The 23,609-nt window shown below is 28.8% G+C and overlaps 2 protein-coding genes and 1 long non-coding RNA gene across 3 annotated transcripts; 2 read left to right on the plus strand and 1 right to left on the minus strand.

Annotated features, from left to right (window-relative positions):
• Positions 1–548: 548 nt before the first annotated feature.
• On the minus strand, positions 549–3,672 carry LOC117906529. Its single transcript, XR_004649850.1, has 3 exons — positions 3,589–3,672; positions 2,449–2,682; positions 549–747 (listed from the first exon to the last, which is right to left on the minus strand). It is a non-coding gene; the product is annotated as an uncharacterized LOC117906529 (long non-coding RNA).
• A 3,037-nt stretch (positions 3,673–6,709) lies between these two features.
• Positions 6,710–7,207, plus strand: LOC117905684 (disease resistance protein RPV1-like). The gene has a single exon (XM_034818568.1). It carries the CDS (start codon positions 6,710–6,712, stop codon positions 7,205–7,207), a length of 498 nt encoding a protein of 165 aa, XP_034674459.1.
• Positions 7,208–12,248: 5,041 nt separating this feature from the next.
• On the plus strand, positions 12,249–16,606 carry LOC117905685 (disease resistance protein RPV1-like; the record flags this gene model as incomplete). The annotated part of the gene is made up of 7 exons (XM_034818569.1): positions 12,249–13,313; positions 13,408–13,704; positions 13,795–13,897; positions 13,978–14,708; positions 15,086–15,807; positions 16,080–16,129; positions 16,300–16,606. Coding segments are annotated over 5 exons (2,781 nt in total), but the record flags the coding sequence as incomplete, so codon positions are not given.
• Positions 16,607–23,609: the final 7,003 nt, after the last annotated feature.

Here is a 23,609-nt window from a genome sequence, read left to right on the forward strand (position 1 = left end):
AAATCTTATTAGTATGTGATATGTCAATGTTTCTTTCATTTATGTTAAGGTTGGATTCAACTTATATCAAGATTACTTAATCTTATGTCAAGGTTAACTCACTCTTTTGTTAAGATTAGTCCTACAAATGTCAAGGTTAGGTATCATATATGTCATGATTAACCCCACATTTATCAAGGCTTTTAGATACATATGTCAAGGTTGGATTTTATATATATCATAATTGACTTATATATGTCAATGTTTGGTATCACATGTCTTGGTGGGAACCATATATGTTAAGGATAGGTACCACATGTGTCATGATTGCTCCCATATATCTCAAATTTGAGTATAATGTATGTCAATGTAAGGAATAAGTACTGTCAAGGTTCCCTAAAAAAATTTTAAAATTATTTTTTAATATGAAAAATTATACCTGTTTCCATGTATAATCAATTTGATATTATTTAAGAATGATAATGACAATCAAATTATCATGATTTTATATATAATCAAAACATATTTAATACACATTTGATTATTAATTAAAGCACAAATCAAAGAACTTGTTTAAAGTTGTCCCCAATTTCTCTATATAGAAGAAACTCATATAATATACAACGAAATTAAAAACACACTATAAGACAATATACATAAACTTAAATTAAGTTGCTCATGTATATATCTACAACCAAGTCTCTTGCCTCCATCTTGAAGCATTACTTTATAGGAAAGCCTTAAATTTCCAACACCCAGACTTCGAATCTGTAGAAAAAAATATAGAGCATATTAACAAATTAAAAAGAAAAATGTATAATGAGAAGCAATCAAATATCAAGCTTTATGAAGAATTTTAATAGCAAGCTAGCCACTACACCTTTATTAGACAATAATAGATTATTTCTTAATAACACAAGTAAACAAACCAACTCTCAAATATTAAAATATTGATATAGCAAAAACATATGGAGACTAAAACTAGGAGCAAAACCTAAAACAAAAATCATTTTAACCTAATGAAGTTATTGTTTTGGTCCAACCTCAACCAAGATATTTAACTATTTAGATCATTATTATGATTTTTTAACCTAACACTTTCCCTGAAATGTCCAAGGTTTCCATCAAACTATACAAGTCAAAGATAGCCCTGAGTTATTCATAGTATATAAATTAGTATGAAAGCCTCAAAACAATGATTTAATATCATGATATATAGACATGCAATTTCACATTCAGTTCCCTACAGGGTTGGTTAATATTCGTAGCCTAGACTTCGCCGTAATATCAAATACAATGATATTTCATTTAAACTTGTTTTGAAAATAAATGCAATGATAAAATGACACTTGGAACCTATTTTAAACTTGAGTGCATGCCTACATTGAATGCTAAGACAAGTTAGAGTGGGGATCTCTAGCTTAATTTGACACCAAAGAAAATACCGAAAATAAGAATCACTGAGTATATTGAAATCACATCTATAGACAACAATTAAAATAAATAAAATGATATTTCATTTACAGAATTGTTTGTTTGGTATATGTTTATCCTGACACTATGAAAACATATGGACATGTATTTTCCTATCCAACATATGCCATGTGCACAGTCATGTCAGCTCATATATATGCCTAGCTAATGAAGTCATCCGTGATTTGTGAAGACAAACATATAGGCAACAAGAACAGTTAAATTTTCCATCTAACCTTTGAACCACTAAATGTTGAATGATGCAACTGGGGGTAAGGGACACTAAAGATATTTTAAGTTCTGCATCAATACTATAGCAATAATATACCTTTTTCCCCCTCTCAACCTGTTCATTTTAGCAAAGAGAGCCCTGACAAGATGCTTATGAGTTATGTGGCTATCCAAGTAAATGATTTCTAAACCTATCAAAGCTGAAGGTTATTCTTAGCCTGCATCAACATATTTCTATGATCAAATTTCTACAGCGGTCTTGAATAACTTTACATTTGTTCATAGTCAAGCGCACTTGATGATAAAGGGAAAAAGCATCACTGGAACAACCAGAAATTTCTCTATAACATAGGATCTGGTGGGTAGTTTAATAAATAAATATGGTGGCAGCAACTTTGTTATGCAAGTGAGCAAGTCGATATGCCAACATGAAAACATAGACTATATTCTATAAGCCTACAACATGCATGGGTTGGAAGTCAACCTAGACTTTTCGCTGCTACTTGTGGATCAACATAATATGATTCTCAAAATCAAAACAAAGACAAAAGACTATATACAACAGCTGACCTAATGAATGATTAGTTTACAAAGTGTATTGTGACATCTATATGAATAAAAAATTCACTACAACATAAGGACAAAGAAATATCACAAGTATCTTTATGATTTACCAAAATCAATGCAAGGGCTTTATGCATACTCCAATCAGAAACTTAGCAACATACTGCACAAGGATATGACTGAAATTTTCATGAGTCAGACCTTTCTGAAAGCAATCACAACCATGCCTTCCACCTTAGCTATTTTGGAGACAATTTTAGATAATTTTCAGAAGACACCAACCAAAATAACAAGGAGCTTAGTTGTGAAACCCTTCTATATATCATTTTTATTAATCGTTCTGGCATGCAGAAAAAAAAATGATAACAAGACATATCATTTTCCTTCACTTTCTTGGAAACCAATCAGAAATCAAGAACACATTGTACTTCATTCCTGTTTCATTAAAACCAAACAAACACTAAGAAAAAGAAAGAAAACACAGTGCATATTAAACCTAGATCACTTTCTTGGAAACCAAACAAAACAGAAGAGGAAAGATAAAAACATACGTTTGAAAACGAGCAACCAAAGTACCAAACAAAAATCAAGAACCTACTTTACTCCACTCTTGTTTCCTGTAAACTAAAGATAAACCAAGAAAAAGAAAAACCTAAACATAAACCAAGAAAAAGAAAGAAACTACTATCCAGATTACACCTAGACCTTTGACCTTTGATTCAATGATGTTCTACATTACCAAAAGAGGAAAATAGATTATTAGAATTTAACTAACAAGAACAAATAAAAAAAAATGAAATATTACCATTTTCACACCTTCATTTAATCGATTGAAAGAGGCAAAGACCCATTCAAAGCCACAAAATTAAGTGCGTAGGGAAGAAGAACCCATTTGATTTGAAACCCAACAAGCATGTATTTATCGGTATTTTTATCAATTTTTCGAGAAATTTCCCGATATTTCCTACCAGTCTAGCTTGCGCACAGGATACAAAATTTGTCCATTTTTTTTTTTTTTTTTAAACATAAGATGCTATTTGGTAATCCGATCATGATTTGCAAGCAAAGGTTGTGTTTTTCAGCCTAGCTCAAAAATCGTGGATTTAGGGTTCGTGAAATTTAAATCCAATGGCACAAAAGCAAAGAGACCCCTAGGACAGATCCAGAAAACACCAACAAAAAAAAGCAATTTTTTTGGTTTTCCTTGGGGGTTTTGCATGGATTTTCTCGGAAATCAAACGATGATGAATTTTCCCGAAAATCGAATGGGGGATGGATTTTCTTGGGAATCAAACGGGGGTTGAAAAAAAAAAAACAATAATAACATGATTAGATTAGTACCTGCGAGGATTGAGAGACACAGAGAAAACTAGGGCGAATTCTGTCGTCTGGATAGCAACTTCAGAAAAGGGCTTCTTGATGCCCGAGGACCAAGTGAGAGAAGCGGATGGCCCTTTTGATATTTATATTTAATAAAGATAAAAAAATAAAAAATAATAAAAAAGGAAATAAACAATTTTCCTCTCTCTATATAAATAATTATTAATTACCCATCTTTATTTTGATTAAATCACTTCCATTTCCATGGATTGAAATTTCCATTTTTATGGACAATATTTTATGAATTAAAATTAATTTGATAAAATAAATTATTAATAATTTTAATTATTTAAATAAATCAATATTAATAGAAAAAGTTGTTAACACATATTTTTAATAAAATTTTAGAAATTAAATCTCAAATAAATATTTTATATAAATTAATTTAATTTTTCATTTAAAATGTAATAAAACGTGTTTTAATAAAAATATTTTAAAAAAATTTAAAATAAATATTGTTTTCAACAAAATGGGCTCCCTTCATCTAACAATATGGTGGAACCACATCAATCTTCATTTTGATACTAAGACTATTGCAATGTCATATGTATTATATTTATGTATAAATTATTTTTATTCAATAAAATCAAATATTTTTTTAACTCAATTCTAATTTTATACACTTCCAAAATTCATATTTATTATTCTGAAAATTCAAATATCGAATCTATCGATATATCTCTATCTACCAATGTTTTTTTTATTTATTATATTTATGTCAATTATATTTACAAAATAACTTTAAAATATGAATTCTTACTTATTTTATCATTTTTTTGGAGTTTTTCCAAGCATTCCTATTAATTTTAAATAATTTTCGCTCAATCGATATTTTTCCAATATTTTTGATATATTCGTAAAATCAAAGTACCGATATATGTGTAATTACCGATATTTTCATCCTTGGTCTAGAGCAAAAAGTTTCAAACCCTAAGCTCTCAAAATGAATATCGAGTTTTGAGAAAATGAGGAGTGGTCTTTGTAAATACCATAGAGAACCTTGACAGGTAATTATAACATAATATATTGACTTATAATTCATAGGTCATTTAAGATCATTTTACTAGAATTAAAATGGCATATATGTTTAAAATCATACTTTGACTTTTGATTTTATGTCAAGCTAGCCACATTATATAAGTACCTTGACATATGAACATACTAACTATACATTGACTTATACATTATCTATCAAGATTCTATTATATAAGTCATGAAAGAATTCAACAAAATTTTATATATGTCATTATTGGTTTAAACAAGTTGTATATGTCATAGTTGTTCATTTAAATAGGCAATATTGACACATATCACCTTAAGTCAAGATAATATATGTCAACAATGACCTTTTTTCTTGTAGTGTATATATAGAAATGTTTTTCTTTTTTATTTATTCTTTTTACTATATGAGGCATATGTGAGTAAAAAAAAAATAGTTTTTCATGCAATTTGGCATGTGTATCATATGCTTATTTCATGAACTTTAACATTTGGTTACAAAGATGCCACGTGGAATGCCAAAAGAAAATATATATCTTTACCAACAAATGATATTTGGCTTATATAGTTTGAGAAAGGAAAGGCATGGGACTCAGGACGGAACGAACTTGCCTTTTTTTTTTTTTTGTGCAAGTATTTTTGGGTGCATGTGGGTGAGTGAGATTGTCATGATAAAAATGAAGGAGAGGGGACAGAGTCGGTGATAGTTTGTCTTTTGTGTTGTTGATAAATAAAAGATTCTCGACTTGAGAGATCTTCATCCATCTCCAAAACCTTGTCTATCACCCATCCTTGTCCATGCTCCTTTTTATCCATGTTGATGACGAACCTTCTCTGACTGTGTGGCTTTCATTTATTCTAAGAGGGTCCCCTCATTTACTCACAATCACATCCAATTTGCTTCATTTTTTTTCAAAGAAATTAACCATTTGTTGGTATGAAAGGGTCAAGAAGGTGAAGGACAATCTTGAAAAGAATATATCCAAGGATTTGGAGGACTTTGTGCCCTTAATTGCAAAGAAAACTGGGTTGAGAGCATTATTAACCTCTATGCTGCCATTTGATAAGGTAGGTTCCCTGTCAACTGCACCCACACTTACAAGTTGCACTAAAATTCATGGAAACTCACTGACCCACTTTGAATTGATGGACACTTCTCCTTCCTTACCTCTAAATTCTTGTTACAACCTTAAACCAAGTTACAAAGCTCCAAGCAAAGATTGAGAAAAAACCAGGAAAGAAAGAGAATTTTTTTTTTTTTATTTAAAAAATTTTTAATTAGATAAAATAAAAATATGTGAGAGACTCTGAATTTTTGTAAAAATGAATAAAAAATCATGAAAATGTAAGGCCCGTGTTGGAGAATTTCATCCAAACAATTTGAAAAAATTGCATTTGATTTCCAAGCCTGCAGATATTTTGAAAAATGGCTTGTGGAGTCTTGTGATAGTCTTGTCCATTTATCGATATGAATTGAAAAAATTGGCAAAAAAGCATCGCTACATGCGCAGATATTTTGGACATTTATCAGCCAAAACTGATATTTTAAGGATTTTTCTGATTTTTTTTTTTTTAAATTTCTCTCCATTGATAATTGGTGGTCAAAATTGTTTCAGTTACCTCCAATATCCGAAATATAATCGATATTTAGACGATAAAATCTAATTTTTTCATCCCGAAATCCAGCTAAACAATATTTCTTCCGCCTAAACAATATTTCTTAACCTGATATCGATATATCACCGTATATAGCGGCGAAATTTCATCCGTGGATGTGGGTGGGTCCTTCCTTTTTAATTGTTTTAAAAGCCACCTACCTCTCCACTCATTACTCTTTGACATTTGTCTGTCAAATCAGATGCTTATACATGGACCCCAAAAATGAAAAAGAATCACATGCTTGCATGTATTGGGAGAATCGATGTTGCTTTTACGGTCCAACCAAAACCAAAACCAAAACCAAATAAATAAATAAATTAATATCATATAAGGACCCAAAGGTGCTGTAGGGCATATCAAGAATAGACTCACCACAAGTTACTCCTCAACTCTCTTTAAGCTTTCATCCAAAAACTCTCCAACAATGGCTTCCTCAACCGAAAAACCCTCTTCTTCTTCTACCCCAATCCGTAAATATAACTACGATGTGTTCTTGAGTTTTAGAGGTGAATACACCAGCTGCACTTTCACGAGTCAGTTATACGAAAATTTGATTCGGTCGACGATTAAAACTTTCAGAGAAGATGGACTTGAGAGAGGAGAGGAGATCAAATCAGGAATTTTGAAAACTATTGAAGAATCAAGAATTTCCATAGTTGTGTTCTCAAAAAACTATGCGCATTCCAAGTGGTGTTTGGATGAGTTAGCGAAGATCATGGAGTGCACGAAAGAAAAGCAACAAATAGTCTTGCCGGTGTTCTACCACGTGGATCCTTCTGATGTCCAAAAGCAAACAGGGAGCTTCGGAGAGGCATTTTTCATTCATAAAAGAAATGTAGAAGCGAAAAAGGTGCAAAGGTGGAGGGATGCCTTGACTGAAGCAGCCAATATATTTGGTTTCCATGTGCTGAAGAAGTGGTAACTTCAACGTCCTTAGTTTGTGCTTTTGATTTAATTAAGTTATAAGGATTTAGTTGTCTTAAATCATGAATTAACAAGTTAATAATTTGGATCAGTGTTAAATCAACAACTTATAGTAGCTTCTAATTTTGTTTTGGAAGGAGTTTGATGAGCATGTTAAATACTGTTTGAATGTTTGAATATGATTAGGTATTAAGGGATTAAGTTGTTTATTTTTATATATGTTTGAATGGTAAATACTGTTTATATATATATATATATATATATATATATTTTAAACATCTGTAAATTAATTATTATTAATTTTTCTTATTTTAATTTGAAACATAGTAGTGGAATATATTTCTAAATATTATAATTTATTACCTTAGTAGAAATATTAACTAGGGCTGCACCAGGACACAGGGATCCCGTGTTCGATACGTAATATAGCTTTTTACTTATAAAAATGACGAACATTAAAAGAATAAAGGGAGAATTGTGTTTTGGGCCCAGCTGGGCCCAAAAATTAATAAAAGATCCTCCAAACACCTATAATTGATTGTAAGGATATAAGGTTGGAAAAGACAAAAATATCCTTTTTTACTTACACTCATCATTTTGTCTTTATACCACCACTCTTTACATGCCCCACCATAAAATTCTCATTTATTTAATCATTTTTTTATTTTTTATTATTTTTTAAATTCCTTTAAAAATAATTGAAAAATCAGCATTATTTTCTATCTTTAAATTATAAATAAATAAAAATCATATTAATGATTCAAAAATTATTTTGGAACATACTTTTGAAAAAAATATTAATTTAAATGAATAAAAATTATTTTTTACATTTTACAAGTAAATAATTTAATGATTAAAACACTATTTAAAATAAATATATTTACTATTTTTTTCTTTTATACTAAAAAGTATTTTAAAGTTTATTTTTTTTATTATTATAAAATAAAAAGTTAAAATTTTTTTTTTAATCTTTTTCTTTCCATATTTTAATAATTTTTTGAATATAGACTTTTGTAATAAGTTATATAAATGTTCCAAATTTGTTTATTAAGGAATTTTTTTAATGATTTGAATTAATTGAAAATTTATTGAAATGAGAAAAAAGAAAAAGAGAGAAAGAGGATAGATGAAGAGTTTTTATTTTAAATATCCAACTAAAATGTTTTCGTATTTAAAAATGGATTATATCAATACATAGTATAGTATAGATTGATTTTTTTCTCATACAAAAGGGTTAAATGATATGTTTACTCATTTTAAATAAAAACAAGTAGTTAAAAATTATATAGATTATGTATGAGTTTGGTTTTAAAATATTTTTTCTAGTTTTTATTATTTTTTATTTTTAAAAATTATTTTTATTTTCTATATTGTCTTTTTTTGAAAATACATTTAATTAAAAAAATGAAAAATATTTTTAAAAATGAAAATTGAAGACCTTGTTTAATACTAAGATAATAAAAAGAATTAAATTTCATTTATTAATTATTCTTTTTTATTTTTAAAATATAATATGTTCACAATTAAATAAAGAAATTGGTCAATTGTATATTTTTTTCACAAAAATGTAATATGTTCATAAAAAAATTGGATTAAAGTTTTTCGTCATTTTTTTAATCAAACTACTAGAATTATGTTTAATACATATATAGGCATATATGTACTACAGGGATATGAAATTTGTGTCACTATACAAGAGTATTTACTAACTGTATAAGGAAAATGTACTAAGTGCACAAGTAGTGTATAAGATTACCATTTATAAAAAATTTCAATCTATTTTGAACCACTCCTTTATTTTCCTTGTCACCCACAAATTGCATACTCATGTCATGCACTTTATTTAACTCCCATATGGAAATTCCGATACTTTTCCCAGTAATGATGTTTGGGAAAAAAAAAACTAACCCTAATTCATCAATCCTTTTATTAGTTTAACCATTAGAAATATGGTTAACACACCTACATGGACACATTACTTAGGATAGATATATTGTACAATGGTATTACACTAATTGTACAAGGGAAATGTACTAAGTGTACAAGGAAAATGTATTAAGTGTACAAGGGTGTACAAGGTTACCGTCTATAAAAAAATTTAATCGATTTTGAATCACTTTTTCATTTTCCTTGTCACCCATAGATTGCATACCTATGTCATGCAATTTATTTAACTTTCACATGGAAATTTCGATACTTTTCTTAGTAATAATGTTTGGGAAAAAAAATTTAATCCTAATTCATCCACCATTTTGTTAGCCAAACCATTAGAAATAAGATTAATATACTTACGTGGACACACAACTTAAGAGGGATATATTGCACCATTGTACAATAATGTTACACTAACTGTACAAGGGAAATGTACTAACTGTACAAGGGAAATATACTAAGTGTACAAGGGTGTACAAGGCTACCATTTGTGAAAGATTTTAGTTAATTTTGAATCATTTCTTTATTTTCTTTGTTACCCATAAATTGTTTATGAAATTTGCACTATTATATAAGGGTGTTACACTAACTATATAAAGTAATGTACTAACTGTATGGGGTAAATGTACTAATTATACAAGGGTAAGGTTATCCTTTATGCAAGATTTTAATCAATTCTGAACTTTTTTTTTTCTTGTCACCTAAGGATTGAACACTTTTCCCTCACACATTCCTTCACCTAAAAATTGTTTTAATTTTAAATTTTAAATTTCATCATCCAAAATTTGTAATTGCATATTTCATTTAAGTAGTTTTAACAATATTTTTTCTTACTACATTTACATCCTATATAAAGGAAAATTAACCATAATATTTAGGTATTACCTTTTTTTTGTGAAATCAAATTAATATAAATGGATAACACATTAATGTCATTGTTTCAAATAACTTAAGACAATATAAACAACATATAATAACTGTTGAGGAAAAATTATGAATATTTTTTACCAAACTATGTCATTTAGATCTTCTCTACCAAAATTAAAACATAGGAAATAAAATTAAAATTAATTACATTTAAAGTGTTTATTACAAGTAAACCGAATGAAATATATATTTTTACTATTTTACCTTTATAAACATAATGTTAGTAGATATTAAAAAAATCATATTTAAATAGAATTAAAAAGGATAAAAAATTATCTTTGTAACATTTGTAATTTTTTTTATAAAAAATCATTAATTTAAATTATCAAGTTAATTTAAAATAATTTTTTTGTTGTAATTATAGTTTTGAAGATTCTACGATTTTTATATTATTACTTTTAATTTATTTTCTTTGATTTTTTATTTTAAATTTCATCTAAACTTGTTTTTTCTTACATTTATATGTTTTCTATTATATCCTTATTTAAAGTGATTTTCATCTAATTTGTATTCCATTATATTCTCTTTTCAATTTTAATGTGTTGTTATGCCTCTTTACATAACAAAAGATTTTGTTATTTTTCATCTACAAAACTTTATACAAAAGATATCATGTACGAGGAAAAAAAATAAAAAAAGAGATAATTATGATATAATTTACATACACATCTCTTAATATGATACATTTGCTTGACTTAATGACATCATCCTTTAATAATTTAAACCATGTCAAGTCCACATATATTTTAGATTTAAAAGGGCATTTGAATATTTTTCAAATTATTAAGTTATAATACATCATTCAATTAAAAATTAATTATCACCATTAGTTAAAAAATGATCATGTTACAAAATAATATATTAAAACAATATCAATGTATTGTCCAAAAAATAGAGAAAATATTCAAATAATTGTCTACAATCTTAAAGATATTTATATATATATTGGATAAAAAAGAATAATAATATTTTTTAAGGTGTTTAAAAAATATTTATTATATATTTTGTAAGTTTAAAAAAAAATTTATGAGGTATTTAAAAAATATTTACTTTAAAAATATAGTAATAATCCTTTTCAACCATTGATTTCCAATATTTAATTTATTAGGCATGGTTTTTGGGAGAAAAATAATTGATGAAAATATTAACACTTGTCTAGAAAAGAATTAATTTACATGTCCCACCAATTAATATGTGAGAGAAAAAGATAAGGTGAATGATGAAAGAGAGAGGGAAAAAAAGAAGGAAAGAGAGTAGGAAATTAGTTGTTTTCTTTTTCTTTTTGACAATAAAGGGCATTTTCGGAAAATTGAATGTTTCATATCCTTCTTTTCAATTTGTAAACTTTCTTTAGGTGTTGGGCTTAAATATGGAACTTATGAGGATCTTTTATTAATTTTTGGGCCAGCTGGGCCCAAAACACAATTCTCCCAAGAATAAAACTATAAAAGAGCGCATTTACAGAACTGACAACCATAAAAAAAATTAAAATATTGAGAAATATTGACATTGATGGTGAAGGCCGGATGGGTGACAGGGCGTGCAATATAAAAATGAAAATATTAAACAATGAAATAAAAAGTACGTTAGTGGATGTTTAAAATATCTGGATCTGCAGGTATATCTTTCATACGAATCCATATTTTTAAACATTTTATTAATATTTCATCAATTTTTTTTATTCATGTTTCAATATTTCATTGATATTTCTGAATATTTCACCCATTTTTTCATTTTTTAAATATTACATAAATTAATTTTAATTATTTTATTTTTATAGTTTGATTTAATTTATTACTAAAAATATAAAACGTAATTTTTTAATAGGTCCTTATTTTATATAATTTATATATTTATTAAATATAAAAAATATATATATTAAAATAATTATACATATATCATTATTTATTTAATATCATCTAATATGTTTAAATTAAAATAAATCATAATTTTAATATTTAATATATTTTAAAATTAGACCTATTATCTTTATAGAGTTCTACCAAGAATACTACATTTGGGAAGTAACTTGCCATTTTGTAGACAAGTTTTCTCTATTGAGTTCATTGCCCTTGACACAGCACGACATCACCATATTAACTTCACAATAATAATCTTTTGTAACTAATTTTACCCCATTATATCTTTGTTGCATTTTATAATTAACATTGCTTTACTTTATTATTAACAGGAATGAGTCAACTATTATTGAGAAAATCATTGATTTCGTCAATCGCGAATTGAAACTTCCAGGTCATAACTTAATTGGAATTGATGGACGTTTGGAAGAATTGAAGTCATTGATAGGCATTGGATCTTATGATGTTCGCATGCTTGGAGTATGGGGATTAGGTGGAATTGGTAAAACCTCAATTGCACGAGTTTTTTATAACTCAATCTCATACCAATTCGATGGTGCTAGCTTTCTTCCAAGTGTTTGCCAGCAATCCATGCCTGGAGTACAAAAAGAACTTCTATCTCACATTACGGGACTGTCCTATGAAGGGCTGAATGTTGATGAAGGGCTCAATAAGATAAAGGAGGAATTGCAAAAAAAAAAAATTCTTATCGTTGTTGATGATGTGGATTGTTTGAGTCAATTAAAGGACTTAGTTCCAAATCGAGATTGGTTTGGTGGGGGAAGTAGAATTATTATAACGACTAGAGATAAACATTTACTACTTGAGCATGGAGTGGATGATATATATGAGGTTCAAGGATTAGATTTTGAAGAATCTATACATCTCTTTAGTCTTTATGCCTTCAAAGCAAGATTTCCTAAACGAGGATACAAAAGACTTGCCCAAAATATAGTAAATTATAGTGGGGGCCTTCCATTGGCTCTTAAAGTTTTAGGTGGTTTTCTTTTTCCTAAGTCAATATATGAATGGGAAAGTGCAGTGTATAAACTAAAACACCAATCCGTGAAAGAAATTCAAGATGTGCTTCAAATCAGTTATGATAGACTAGATTATAAAACAAAAGATATATTTCTTGATATTGCATGTTTTTTTGAAGGGGAAGAAAGAGAATTTGTTTCAAGAATATTAGATGGGGCTGAGAAAGCAATAACAGATCTCTATGATAAGTCTCTCCTAACTTTTTCAAATAATAAGATAATGATGCACCCTTTATTGCAACAAATGGGTCAAGAAGTTGTTCATCAAGAATGTTCTCGAGAGCCAGGAAGACAGAGCAGATTGTGGAGATCAGAGGATGTCCATCGCATTTTGAGGCAAAATGAAGTAAGATCCAAGTGCTTTAAGTTATGAATGCCTATAGTTTTATTTTGGTTTTACATATTTTGCATTTCACTTATTTATGAATCTTGATTTTCAGGGGACTGATGCGATTGAAGGGATAGTTCTAAATATATCTGCAGCAGAACCAATAGAGTTTACTACTAAAGCTTTCAAAATGATGAACAAACTTAGATTACTCAAAGTTTGTCGGGATCATAAATGTGGTTCTATGGTGCATGTTTCTACGGACTTTGAATTTCCGTCTTATGAGTTAAGATATCTTCATTGGGATGGATATCCTTTGGAATCTTTGCCATCAAATTTTCATGGAGAGAAGCTTATTGAACTCAATCTGCAGAATAGTGAACTAAGACGACTTTGGGAAGGGAGCAAGGTATGATTATTATTTAGTTTTCTTTTTTTAATTTATAAATTTAAAGATCAGGGAAGTTTATTTACCAAAACCAAGTACTCTTTGTTCCAGCCTCTTGAGAAGTTAAAGGTTATCAATCTCAGTCACTCTCGGCAGCTCATTCAAATCCCAGACTTCTCAGATACACCGAATCTGGAGAGTCTAATTCTTGAAGGTGGTACAATTTGCTTAAGGTTCATCCATTTATAATTATTACAGTTCCTAACTAGCTGTTTTATTTTTTAAATTTTATAGGGTGCACAAACCTTGAGAACATTCCAAGCAGCATCTGGGACTTGGATTCTCTTGTAAATCTTGATCTCTCTCGCTGTTCAAAACTCCAGGAACTTGCAGAGATCCCGTGGAATCTATACTCATTGGAATATTTGAACTTGGCATTCTGCACGAATCTTGAAAGCCTTCCAGAGAGCCTTTCTAACTTGAAATGTCTTAAGACTCTCAATGTAATCGGGTGTTCAAAACTGCCCGACAACCTGGGAAGCCTGGAATGTCTAGAGAAGCTTTATGCATCAAGTTCAGAATTGATTAGCCCTCAATCGGATTCCTCTTTGGCTGGTTTGTGCTCCTTAAAAGTATTGGATGTGCATGGCACCAACCTAATGCAACGAGCAATCAGTGGTGACATTGGCAGCTTATACTCATTGGAAGAATTAAACCTAAGTTACTGCAATTTAACAGAAGAAGAAATTCCCGATGATATTTGCTGCCTATACTCATTGAGAGTATTAGATCTAAGTGGAAACCGTTTTCTTAGAGTAACTGATGCCATAAGTCAACTTTCTGAGCTAAGAGAGCTTGGGTTGAGGCACTGCAAGAGTCTTCTAGAAATTCCAAAGCTTCCATCAAGTCTCAGAGTCCTAGATGCCCATGATTGCACAGGCATGAAAACGTTATCAAGTACATCAGTGTTGCAATGGCAGAGGCAGTTAAATTGCTTCAAGTCTGCTGTTTTACAAGAAATTCAGGTATAGTTTTCATAGCACAGCATTTTTAGAATTTTGGGTCAAAATAACATGTTTGAACACAAAAATATAACTTTTAGGCCATTTTTAAAACTTATATTCAATATGGTCTCTTTCTAGGTGAGTGTCACATCATCCTTTGAGACTTCATTTTTTAACTTAAGTCTTAATTGGTAATCAAGGTTTCAACTTAAATTTAAGAAAAAAAATAAAAAAAAATATAATGATATTGCTCCTATGTGTAATAAAAGGGTTATTTTGAACATAAATTTGACAAAGTGGTTAAACTTAATTTTTTTTCCCATAATGGGCTATTTGGGCCCAAAACCCGAAATTTTATGCAGTCATGCTCAATGTTTAACATGGTACCTTCTGTGCAGGAGATGAAATACAGAAGGCTTTTGTCTCTTCCAGCAAATGGTGTCAGCCAGGGATTTAGTACTGTTATCCCTGGAAGTGGAGAACTTCCAGAGTGGATATCAGACCAGGGTCGTCGTCGCAATGAAGCAATAGTACCGCTACCTCGTAATTGGTACGACAAGGACTTCTTGGGATTGGCTTTATGCTGTGTTTATATTCCACAACAGGGTGAACCTCTGGATAAATCAATGGATGAAACAGAGAGTAGTACGTCTGAGAATGCCATGGTGAATATCACGCAACCTTATCATTTAGGATGTGAATTGACTTTCCTTGATGATGAAATTGGGTTTTTGGATTATCACTCCTGTGGATCATCCTGCCAATGCGACCATAATGATGGTGTATCAGATTCAGCGTGGGTAACGTATTATTCTAATGTTGCTATTAAGCACAAATATCGCTTCAATAAATCAAGGTATTTAAAGGCTTCATTTCGTGGCCATGTTAATGGTAAACCAGTGAAGGTGAAAAAGTGTGGGATTGGTCTTGTACATGTTGATCTTGAGAACAGCAGTAATGATCAGAAGCCCCTAAAAGTTTGAGATGATCCACCGATTCCATGCTTAGATCCAAGGCCAAATTGGTAGGAATCACAATGGCATCTCCAGCGCTCCTCCTCCTTGATAGTCTTTCTCTGTCTCTCTGGTTTTGGACCTTTCAAGCCATGATAACATTATTGGTAAGTTATTTTTCCTTTGTGGTATAAGTGGAAGCAAACAGATTAAAGGAGCTTAAATTCAGATTATATTTTTGCTGTATAAAATTTTTAGGATGTAAAAAAATGCTCACCCCAAAAAACAAAAAAAATAAATATTGGCCTGAAAGATCCAGACCAGTTGTGTTAATTTGTAAACCACTTTAGGACTTGTTCCAGAGTATTTGCCCATTATTATTTTTGAGGCATTGAAGTCTTGTTTTGAAAAAGTTTACATTACATCCCACGCGTTTCAGGCATAACACTCAACTGATCAATTGAGGCTTAAGTTGGTTTCCCATGTCAGGTACGTAGAATTTCATTTCTGTTCCAGAGTACAGAAATGAAACCTTACATTTTAACTTTATATGTTAATTTAAGTTTCACAAACATGAATAATAATTTCTTCATAAGTGATTATGGACTATATAATATATATATATACATGGAATTGAAACCTTGTATCTTATGGTGTAGCTGAATGGTTGGAAGCGGTTCCAAAAGACAAGCAGTGGAATGAGTTGATGTCTGAATGTGAGTCCTTGAAAGAGAAACAGTTGCTAAAGAGAGATGGGATGGTCTACTTGTACTGATCATCTAATTGCAGACTGGTAGGCATTAATCTCGATCCTTGACAAAAACACACTGCAATTTGGAATAATTCATTCTGTGTGGATGAAAAAGTATGACTTGCAAATGCTAGAAACTATAATTTATGTTTTCAGCTATGAAATGTATGTATGATTGAGGTTTGAATGAGCAGTCAGTGAGAACTTGACTTTTACAATGCATAACACCATGCAATCATATCCAAAAGATAAGCTTTATCCTATTTAGTAATTTTATGCTTCATTTGGATTTTAGAAATTTGAGAGAAAAAAGAAAAGGGGAAAAAGCAAATACAAAGGAAATTGCAAAGATGGCCCATTCCATGGTACACTCGCATGGTATTTTGCCGGAAATAAGATAAAATTAAGTGCCTAACACTGTCCAATTGAGTAGACTAACATTTGATTCATTCTAGTTCACTTGACCTTTTTGAAGAGTCACTTAAGTAATATTTGTTTTTTAATTGAATATAAAAAGTTAAAATATTTTACTTATTCTTATTTTTTCTATTCAACTAAAAACAATCCGTTAATATTAACCAACATAATCTTAGTTTGTTTAGTACTTAATGACTTAAAAAAAATTTCTTTCTCATTTTATTAATTATTATGTTATTGAAAACACCTTTTATTAACTTCAATCTCAAATCTATTGATTAACTGCGTTAATAAATTCTAAACAAAAATCAAATCTTGTGTTATGTTAAGTTATATTTTCTATTTTTTAATTTTAAAAATAGAAAGTTGTAGATAAAATATAGAAATTCTTTTATATATATATATATACCTTCTGCAATTAAAAACAACTTTTAAAATTTTTAAAATTTAAGGAAGTAAAACATTTTCATTTTAAAATTTTTGAAAAAAGTTTTTAGAAACCTAAGATAAATTTTGAAAAAAAAAATAGTAATAACTCGACAAGAATTCCTAAGAACTTAGGTGGTTTCACAACGTTTTCTAAGTTAAAGAGAAAAAAAAACAATTTTTTAATATTTTCTAAAAGGAAAAGTGTTTGAAAGTTGTTTTTAAAAATAGTATTAAAAAATAAAAAGCAAAAAATCTGTTTGGGTGGGTTGTTTTAAAAATTAATATTTCTATTTTGATTTTGCAAAAAAATTATAAATTCAAGTTATATTTATATTAATTATAATAATATAATTAGTGCTAATGTATTGTATATAAAATATAAAAGATAAAAAATTAAGAAAAATAAAATAAAATGAAAATGGTCTCCCAACCATTTTCCGCCTTTGTCATCAAGTCTAGAAAAAGGTACGCGATATCCCCTTTGCCATTTTGTCTCTTATTATCGTTACTCACCACAATATCGCTCCTTTATTGCTACTGTTAGTCAAGATATTGAGCCTACCTCTTATGCAGAAGCAGTCTTTCATCCCCATTGGCAAAAAGCAAAGCAATCTGAATTGGTCGCTTTAGACGCCAACCACACTTGGTCCCTCACTTCTCTTCCTCCTGGTAAAAAGCCTATTGGTTGTCGTTGGGTTTATAAAATCAAACGGCGCTCAGATGGCACCATTGAGCGTTTCAAAGCTCGTTTAGTTGTGAGAGGTTACATACAACTAGAAGGTTTAGATTATCATGACATTTTTTCTCCCACTGCTAAAATGATTACTGTCCGTTGTTTATTGGCTTTAGCAGCTGCCCAAAATTGGTCTCTTCACCAACTTGATGTCAACAATGCATTTCTTCATGGTGATCTCCATGAAGAAATTTATATGACTCCACTTCCTGGTCTTCAACGATAGGGGGAGAATCAAGTGTGTCGCCTTCACAAGTCGTTGTATGGTTTAAAGCAGGCTTCACGACAATGGTTTGCCAAGTTCTCTACAGTTATCCAAGCTACTGGATTTACTCAATCCAAAGCTGATTATTCGTTATTCACATGTCAAAAAGGCAAATCTTTTACGGCTTTGTTAATATATGTTGATGACATTCTTATTACGGGTAATAATGTCAAAGACATATTAGCACTCAAGCAATTTCTTCATAGTCATTTTCAGATTAAAGATTTGGGTGATTTGAAGTATTTTTTGGGCATCGAAGTTTCTTGATCAAAGAAAGGTATTTCCATCTCACAACGAAAATATGCTTTGGAAATTTTAAAAGATGGTGGTTTTTTGGGTGCTAAACCTATGAGCTTTCCCATGGAACAAAACATAAAGCTCTCATATTCAGGTGAATTGCTTAAAGATCCATCTCAGTATAGACAACTTGTTGGATGCCTAATTTATTTGACTATTACCTGGCCAGATATCACCTATTCGGTCCATATGTTAAGTAGATTCATGCATGCACCACGCAAACCACACATGGAAGCTGCCTTACGTGTGCTGCGTTATTTGAAAAGTAGTCCAGGACAAGGTCTATTTTTCCCTTCTCATAATGATTTATCTTTGCGAGCTTTTTTTTATTCGGATTGGGCTGGTTGTCCAATATCTCGTAGATCCACTACAGGTTATTATGCTTTTCTATGATCTTCTCTTATTTCCTGGCGGACAAAGAGACATAAAAATGTATATCTCTCCTCAGCAGAAGCCGAATATAGAACCATGACAGGTGCATGCTATGAATTATCCTGGCTGTGCTCGTTATTAACAGATTTGAGAATATTGCATCCGAAGCCAACATTGTTGTACTGTGATAACACAGTCGCATTCCATATAGCAACCAATCCTGTTTTCCATGAAAGAACCAGACATATAGAGATGGATTGCCATTTTATTCATGACAAATTCAATTGTAACCAAACATGTTGCTTCAAAGAATCAACTTGCAGATGTATTCACCAAGTCATTGGGAAAGGAAGCTTTCTCAACTATGATGCGCAAGTTGGGAGTTCTTGACATTCACTCTCCTACTTGAGGGGGAGTGTTGAGAAGGTCAATGACATCTAGCTTTCCATTGACAAAAATATCCAGCCATATTGTATTAGTTGCCTTTTATACTTAGGCTACCAAGAATATATTAGCATGATTAACATGATTGTAGGAAATCTCTTGTATAAAGTTACGTCTCCTGATTCAATAGTATAATTCAATAAAAAGGAAAATATTCTTTTCCCTTTATTTTACATAAACTTTCCTCCTCACTTTCCTCCTTCTTGCCCTCCCAAACAGCTCGCTCTTCATCTAAAATCTCGCTTCCATCCATGAGTTCCAACCACCTGAGTATCTTCTACCATAATCCTGAGTGACCCCTAGCTCCTACTTTTTCTCTAACCCCACTCGACCTCCCTTACCTGCAATCCTTCCTGTTTTTACCCTCTCCAAGCTACTCTACTGCTCCCTGTTTAGCAAAAGGCTTCATCCCTAACCACCACCATGGCAAGGTGGTCATGTCTTTGACACACGTCCCATGCATGCGGCTTTGAACACTTGTGGAGGTCGAAAAAATCCTCCCGATCCAAAGAGAGGTCTACAATATAATATTTATGATGATAGATAATAATAATAATAATAATAATAATAATAATATAATTAGTTTTAATGTATGGTATATAAAAAATAAAAAATTAAGAAAAATAAAATTAAATGAGGATAAAAGAAAAAGATAATCAAAGTACACAATTAAAATTATGGGATGACTATAAATTTGATAACCCTTATTATCTTTTAACATTTCTTTTTTAATCTTTTCTGAAAATCAAACAAAATCTTAAAAGGAAAATTAATAAATTTAATAAATAAATAAAAAGGCAAAAAGCCAGGCATTCAAAAAAGTTTATGAAATCTCGGTCAAACTTTATATATTTGTGGTTGTCTTGCCCATGATTCCCTCCAATGAATGCTCTCATTTGATTAAGGTTGAAAATCAATATTAATTTTTATTTTTAAATTATAAATAAACAAAAAATACATTAATAATTTAAAACTTATTTTAAAAAATATATTAATTTAAATTAATAAAAACGATATTTTACATTTTGAAAATAAATAATTTAATAATTAAAATACTATTTAAAATAAACATATTCACTATTTTTTTGTCTTTTATACGAAAAAAAGTATTTTAAAGCTTAATTTTTTTTATTATTCTAATATAAAAAGTTTAAATTTTCTTTTAATATTCTTTTTTCTTTCTTTTAATAAGGTTTTTAACATAATTTTTTGTAATAAACTATACGAAATGTTGTAAATTTATCTAAAAAAAAAAAAAGAGAGAGAGAGGACGACTTTCTAGCACTAATTGAATTTGTTTTTGAGTTTCAATTTATTTTTAAGTTTAATAACTTTTAGATATTGGGCGTGGTTTGATGTCAAATCTATTTGCCTAATAAAAAAAATTTAGAGAAGTTGAAGAAAAATCAGAAAAAACATGTATTTGAAGATGTTATAAACTAATATTATACTGGGTTGTTTTTTTTATTTACTTTCTATTTTTTTATTTTTTTATTTCTTGATATTTTCCTTTTGTTTTTTAAATTTATGAAAACAATTTGTACTAATTATCTAAAAACTGTTTTTGATTTTAGTTTGTTTAAAAAAAAAAAAACATTGGTCAAATTTCGTTATGAATTTTCAAAAATAATTTTCATCTTTTAAAAAATTATTTTTCAAAAACATTTATCTTAAAAAAGATAATTTAAAAAAAATATATTTTAAAAAATAGAGGTTAAAAGAGTAACTCAAATTTTTAATAAGTAAATATACACTTTGTATATAAGAGATGAAAGTTTATTGTTGATGGTACCAATAAATCTTCTGAATCTCTGGTAATTTGACACTGACAACCCAAAATTTCTGCGTGTATTGATGATGACTCATATACATTTTGCCCCAATGAAAGCTTCCTGCGCTTTCTACATGGAAATTGCTTCGGAGCAATAATAAATTGTCTAATGGGAGAGAATTTTTCCCCATTCAACGTCCCTACACGCTTTCAGACTTTGTTTTTCAACTTAATTATATACTTTTTAGCAACGTGGCATCCAGGTACCTGCTTAAATTTAATTATATAATATCTATTAAATTTAATTGGTCCTATTAAAAACAAAAATAATTTTATAATTGTAAAGAAATAGTTTTTAATAAAATATAAATAATAATATTATAATAGAATCATAAACTATATGTTTTTATAAAAACATACTATTTTAGTATATATTATAAAAATATAATTAATTTTTTTCTTAAGATTAAAAAATAATATTTTATTTTAAATGAATTTATTTTCTAAAATGTGTATGTGTCAAGTTTTTCATTACACGTGTATATTTAATACTTATTTACTTTGGATTGATTTTGATTTAGTTTACAATAAATTTTACATTTTTTTAATTTTAAATTATTTTTAAAAATTTGAAGATTCATTAAAGAACTTAAATATTAATTATGTCTCACTTAATTCATAATTTATTTATTAAATGAGAAATTTAGAAAATATAGTTATATGTATAAGAAAAATAACAAATTCACGATATTACACCACTTCTGGTCGATTATTACTACGAGTAATTAGATTTATTTTTAAGTTTTAAATTATTTTTTAAAAATTATTAGATTTATTGATAAATATAACACATAAGGCCGCTCTTGATTTGAAGTTTATTTTAGTGGGAAAATTCATAAAAATATAATTATGTGTAAAGGAGAAATAATAAACTCATTTTATAAAAAGAAGAGTGTTTGGAAGTTGTTTTTAAAAATAGTATTAGAAAATAAAATGCAAAAAATTTGTTTGGGTGAGTTGTTTTAAAAGATAATGTTTCTATTTTGATTTTGTAAAAAAAAAAAATTATAAATTCAAGTTATATTTATATTAATGAAATTTAATTCAAATCTTATAAAAAATAAAAATAATTTTATAATTATAAATAAATTAATAGAATTATTAATAAATCTAAGGGTTGAGTTTTTCTCGATATAGAGTGTACGTAAGTAAATATACACCTTGTATACATTCTATCTACAACTTTTCTTTTGAAAAACAAAAAATTAGGAAGCTTAGGATGAAAGTTCAGTGTTGATCGTACCGATAGAAATGCATACCATAGTCGAAAACAGGAGAAAAGCAAAAGTGAGAGAAGGCAAATTAACAGCCCCTACGTCGACTGTCCAAAAGAAAGAAGAGAAGGTGAGGAAACTGCAGTAGCAATTCCAGGAAGTCTCGCCCTCTGTTCCTAATCCAGTGCAGATTAAAGATGGGAGGAAGTTCCAATGTTAGAAGGTAGAGGAATTAATCTTCTGAATCTCTAGTCATTTTGACACTGACAACCCAAAATTTCTGGATGTCTCGTAATTTTGGACAAACGTGAGTCAGACGCTTTGCCGCAATTAAAGCTTCCTGCACTTTCTACATGGAAATTGTATAATGGGAGAGGATTTTTCCCCGTTCAACGTCCCTACACGCTTTTTCTTTTTGACCAAGACTTTGTTTTTCAACTTACTGGTATACTTTTAAGCAGCGTGGCATCCAGGTACCTGCTTAAATTTAATTATATAGTATCTATTAAATTGGTCCTATTAAAAATAAAAATAATTTTATAATTATAAATAAATAGTTTTTCCTTCATAAAATATAATTAATTTTTTTTCTTAAAAATATAAAATAATATTTTATTTAAAATGAATTTATTTTCTAAAATGTATATGTGTCAAGTTTGTCATTACACTTATATATTTAATTCTTATTTATTTTGCATTGGTTTTGATTTGGTTTACAATAAATTAGGTTAGTTTTTTGAATTCCAATTTATTCTTAAAAATTTAAAGATTAAAGAATTTAAATATTAATAATATCTTACTTAATTTATAATTTATTTATTTAACTAAAAAATTTAGAAAATACAATTGTATGTATAAGAAAAACAATAAATTCATGATATTATACCACTTTTGGTCTATTATTTTTATTGATAATTAGATTTATTTTTAAAAATTATTAGACTTATTAATGAATGTAACACATAAAACCTCTCTTGATTTGAAGTTTATTTTAACGAGAAAATTTATAAAAATATAATTATGTGTAAAAAAGATATAATAAAGTTATTTTATACCTATTTAAATCCACGTGTTTCTAGTTGTAATTAGTTTCGTTCACTATTTATAATAAAAAAAATCTGAAAAAATATGATTATATATGAAGAGAAAAACAGTAATTTTATTCAAAATGTATTTTAGTTTATAACTTTATAATGTTAATCGGATCAATTTGGAC

Source organism: Vitis riparia, chromosome 18 (genome assembly GCF_004353265.1).
Source record: "Vitis riparia cultivar Riparia Gloire de Montpellier isolate 1030 chromosome 18, EGFV_Vit.rip_1.0, whole genome shotgun sequence".
In the NCBI taxonomy this organism is placed as follows: domain Eukaryota; kingdom Viridiplantae; phylum Streptophyta; class Magnoliopsida; order Vitales; family Vitaceae; genus Vitis; species Vitis riparia.

Excerpts from the sequence above, each read along its gene's own strand:
- LOC117905684 (XM_034818568.1), top strand. The coding sequence starts at position 6,710 with ATGGCTTCCTCAACCGAAAAACCCTCTTCTTCTTCTACCCCAATCCGT.